Source organism: Petaurus breviceps, unplaced genomic scaffold (genome assembly GCF_028583685.1).
Source record: "Petaurus breviceps papuanus isolate PSGF00001 unplaced genomic scaffold, PetGlider_PUasm1.0 90865, whole genome shotgun sequence".
Classification (NCBI taxonomy): Eukaryota; Metazoa; Chordata; class Mammalia; order Diprotodontia; family Petauridae; genus Petaurus; species Petaurus breviceps.
The window spans coordinates 3992820-3996977 of record NW_027187367.1 but is presented as its reverse complement, the minus strand read 5'-3'; the positions used below and the strand labels follow the sequence as shown (position 1 = coordinate 3996977).

Here is a 4158-nt window from a genome sequence, read left to right as displayed (position 1 = left end):
AGGACCTGAGTTTGAATCTGGCCTCAGACACTTAACACACACAAACAAAAAAACTAGCTGTGTGACCTTGGGCAAGTTACTTAACCCCAATTGCCCTCCAAAAAAAAAGCAAAAAAAAAAAAAAAAAGAGTAGCTGAGTTTAGTAGCAAGGGTGCCAAATATGTACTTAGATGTATCTAGTTCTTTCAGTCTTTTTTTAGCTTATGAACTATGGTATGGAACTTATCAGTATATAATAATCATATTAGCTAGTACTTTCATAGGACTTTAATGTTTGCAAAAATGCTTTATATATTATCTCATTAGATTCTCACAACAACCCTGTGGTATAGGTACCCCATTTTATAGATAAGGAAATTGAGGCTGAGAAAGGGTAAATTACTTGCCCAAGGTCACACAGTTAGTAAACATCTGAGACAGAAATTGAACTATCCATTTTCCCTCCTCACTGTCTATAAAGGCAGGCAGGTGGCCCAGTGGTAGGGGTGTGCTGAAGGCAGTTTGAACAGAGTCAATTATAATTTTCAGTGTGAGCTTTACACTTTGGAAACCAACAGATGTTACAAACCAGGACTTATTGTTTTCTTGATTTCTAGACTTAAGAAAGTGTTAATGATGCAGATAAACTTAAAGTGTGTCCTGAGTACATTTTTGGTGCATTTATTTTTCAGAGAGATTTTACCAACACACTCCTGAACAATGGCAGAGCACAGGATTTGGTTGTCAAAGAAGACTTGAGTTCCAATTCTGCCTCAGACTCATACTACCTGTGTGACCTTCAACAAATAACTTACCCTCTGTTTGTCTCAGTTTCCTCAGCTAAAAATGGGGATAGGAGAAGATTCTGGGAAGATGGTGGAGTAGGTCAGAAAATTCCAAGCTCTCAAGATTTTCCCCCACAAAAGAGTTAAAATAGTACCTTAGGGCAAACAAAGTGTTGGTAGAGTTAAATAAGAATGGGGACACAACCAGGTTCTTCCTGGGACAATTTGAGAAGATCAAAAGAAAAATCCCAGGATGAGGTTTGGTCCCTGGGAAGAGTAAACGCTGGCAGGCTAGCTTCCATTTTAACAGCAAGCAGAAAGCCTTGGGGTTAGTTGGTTGGAGAGGCTGCCTCAGCCCCAACCACTCAAACTTTTACCTCTGGGATAGTGAGGGGAGTTGGATATCTGAACCCAGGAAGATCGAGGGAACCTCTGCTGACAAAAAAATGCCAGACCCAGCTGTGCTGTGAAGAGTGTTGGAGGTGAAAAGGAACCAGCACAGGCCAGGTGAGTTCAAAAGCAGTGGGATAGAAAACCCCTCACTGTAGGCACTTACAGGAAGTTGGAGATTTGGCTTTGGTTCCAGGCTAGAGGGGAGAACTGAAGATCTGGGGCAAGAGGCACCATTTTCCACACCCCAGGGCTAGAGGTGATTACAAAAATTAAGTTATTACCACAAAAAATGTACAGGCAAAGGAGAAAGAATCCAACCACAGAAAGCTATTATGGGAATAGAGATGACTGAGGTTCATCTTCAGAGGAGGGTACTGAAGAAAAGAAACCCCCAAAGAGTAATGTCAAATGGTCACCTGCCCAAAAAGAGTTCATAGAAGATCCTAAAAAAGACTTCAAAAATGAAATGACAGAAATGGAGGAAAACTATCAAAGAAAACAAGTATAATCAAAGGAAAACAAGAAGGTATGAAAGGAAAGTTAACCAAGTAGAAAAGGAGATTCAGAATCTTAAGGAAGAAAATCACACCTTGAAAATTAGAAGTGGACAAAGTGAAGCCAGCGAAATTATAAGAGGTCAAGAAATAATTAAACAAAATACACATAACGAAAAAATAGAAGAGAAAGTGAAACACAAGAAAAACAACAGATTTGGAGAATAGACAAAGAAGAGAAAATATAAAAATAATCAGACTAACTGAAAGTTACAACAAAAAAAGAATCTTGATAAAAATCGGATAATAATAGTACCTATTTCCCAGCATTGTTGTGAGGATATAGTGAGATAATATTTGTAAAGACTTTTATAAATCTTAAAGCACTACTTTTATACTGTGTTATTATTTATCATTGTTTATTTATAATATATATTTATAGATAATATTTTAGGCTAGGTATTATATGAACTAAAATAGTTTATATAATAGTTTTTTTAATATAAACACATCATTGTATGATTAACTCTGATTAACACAATGTCCAACCAGGATTCCAGGAGGCTCATGATGAAGCATGCTGCCCACCTCCTGAGAGAAAAATGTTGGACACAGGGTACCAAATGAGCCATATATTCTTTTGGACATGGTCAATATGGGAACACCATTGATTTAGTATGCTTTGAATTTTATTTTCTTTATTTTTCAGTAGGAGTCAGGAAGGAGGGAGGGAGAGAAGGTAGATTTTTTTTAATTGAAAAAATTAAGTTAAATTTTTTTAAACCCTCAGCTTCTTTCAAAATTCACTTGAAATGCTACTTCATATATCCTGATTACCCTAATTGCTAGTGCTCCCCTAAAAATTGCATTGTTTTTACTTTGGTTACACATGAGCTCTTTGAAGCTAGGTTTTAGTTTTTTGTTTTTTGTTTCTACTTTTTGATCTTTGTACCCCCAGAATTAGCAAGTGTTTAATTGGTTGATAAAATTAATGGATGGTGAGAAATAGACACTGAAAAAGTCTGACTTCCATATATGATAATTATATTTATTTTTAGATTGGATATCCTCACAGTGAGAGTTTAAACATAGTCTTCTGGAGGTAGGAAGCGTATGAGGCTCAGGAGTGCTAGGAAGAAGGACCCACAAGCTGGAGCTTGGACGAAGGAAGCTCTCTTGTTCTAAGTTGGCACATTCCCTCCTGGAGCCAGCTGACCTGCCATCTGAGGTCCATAGGCTTCCTGAGGATCAGGGCCCATTGTGTCTCTCACTCATCATCATGGCTGATGTGGCTGGTGGTCTCCTCCAGAACCAATTATGGCCCCATCTAGGACGAAGTCCATGGTTCCATCCATTTACCCCATGGCCCAAGCTAAAGGTAGGGCCATGAGGATGATAAACAGCTGTAGGTACGGGATTTCTCAGATGCAGCATATTTCTCTAAAACAGAAGAAAGTAATTGGTTTCAGTGCTGAATCCTCCTATCATCCTTTCCCAGCCTCTCTCCCCAGCTCCTAAACCCTTTCTCCTCCTTCTTTATCCTAGAATACAGATTAGAATCCCAAACTCATAGAAGTTAGAGCTAGAAGGGGCCATATATAGTTAGTCATATAGTCCAACCCCCTCATTAAATGAATAAGGAAGCTAAAGACAAGAGAAGGGAAATCACTTGTGTAAGGTCACAATCAACAAATAAAGCCAGAATTAGAATCCAGGTCTGAACTCCCAAACTGCTTGTACCCCTCTATATCATTGATCTCAGAATCTTTAGAATCTCTAGAAGGAATCAGATGCTTTTCTTTGTCTCTCTGGTTCTCTAGGTATTCCTTTTCTAATTGTTATTAGTATTACAATGGTATGATTGTAACAATTATAAACCCATTTGCATATTGCAATTTTTCAGGTCTTCTATATATATTACCACATTTCACTGTCTTTCTAAAAAGTTTTCTCCATTTCTCATTTTCACTCGCTACTCCCTACATCCTCTTCATTTTTCCCACAGCCACAAAAATCCTCCCACACCTGTTCTCCAGGACTTGAACACTTACAAAGCAGTAGAAGAATCCAACACCAGCGCTCACAACCCCAACAACTGCGGCAACAGAAATGAGAGCGATAGCCCAGGGCTTCAGATTCTGAGCAGATGTCACTGATGGGGTACTGCTGCTTGTACTAGAAACTCTCCCAGTAGTTGGAGAGCCTGTTCTAAATGAAGAGTCCTTGGTAGGGACCATAGAGCCTGTTGCAGTGGTTGTAGAGTCAGGAATAGAGGTGGTGGAGTAAGGTGTAGATGTTACAGAAGCTGTAGAAGGGGTTCCAACAGTAGAGGTTGGGGAGCTAGAAATAGTTGTGGAGTTTGTAGTAGAGGCTGAGGAGCCCATAGCAGAGGTTGGGGAGCTGGAAATAGATGTGGAGCTCATAGTAGAGGTTGGGGAGACTATAGTAGAGGTTGGGGAGCTGGAAATAGATGTGGAGCTCATAGTAGAGTCTGAGGAACTGGAAAT

General features: G+C 39.2%; 1 protein-coding gene across 3 annotated transcripts in view; it reads right to left on the bottom strand.

Moving 5' to 3' along the window:
* Positions 1-2678: 2678 nt before the first annotated feature.
* The window catches only part of LOC138149959 (mucin-21-like), a 3472-nt gene continuing 1992 nt past the window's right edge, over positions 2679-4158 (bottom strand). For all 3 annotated transcript variants that reach the window (XM_069073217.1, XM_069073218.1, XM_069073219.1), the window contains 2 exons: positions 3703-4158; positions 2679-3091 (listed from right to left, as the gene is read on the bottom strand). The exon at positions 3703-4158 ends at the window's right edge or, in 2 of these variants, runs on beyond it. In XM_069073217.1, the coding sequence (XP_068929318.1) occupies positions 2900-3091; positions 3703-4158 (648 nt within the window). In that variant the 3' untranslated portion in view covers positions 2679-2899. The remainder of the gene's footprint in view (positions 3092-3702) is intronic.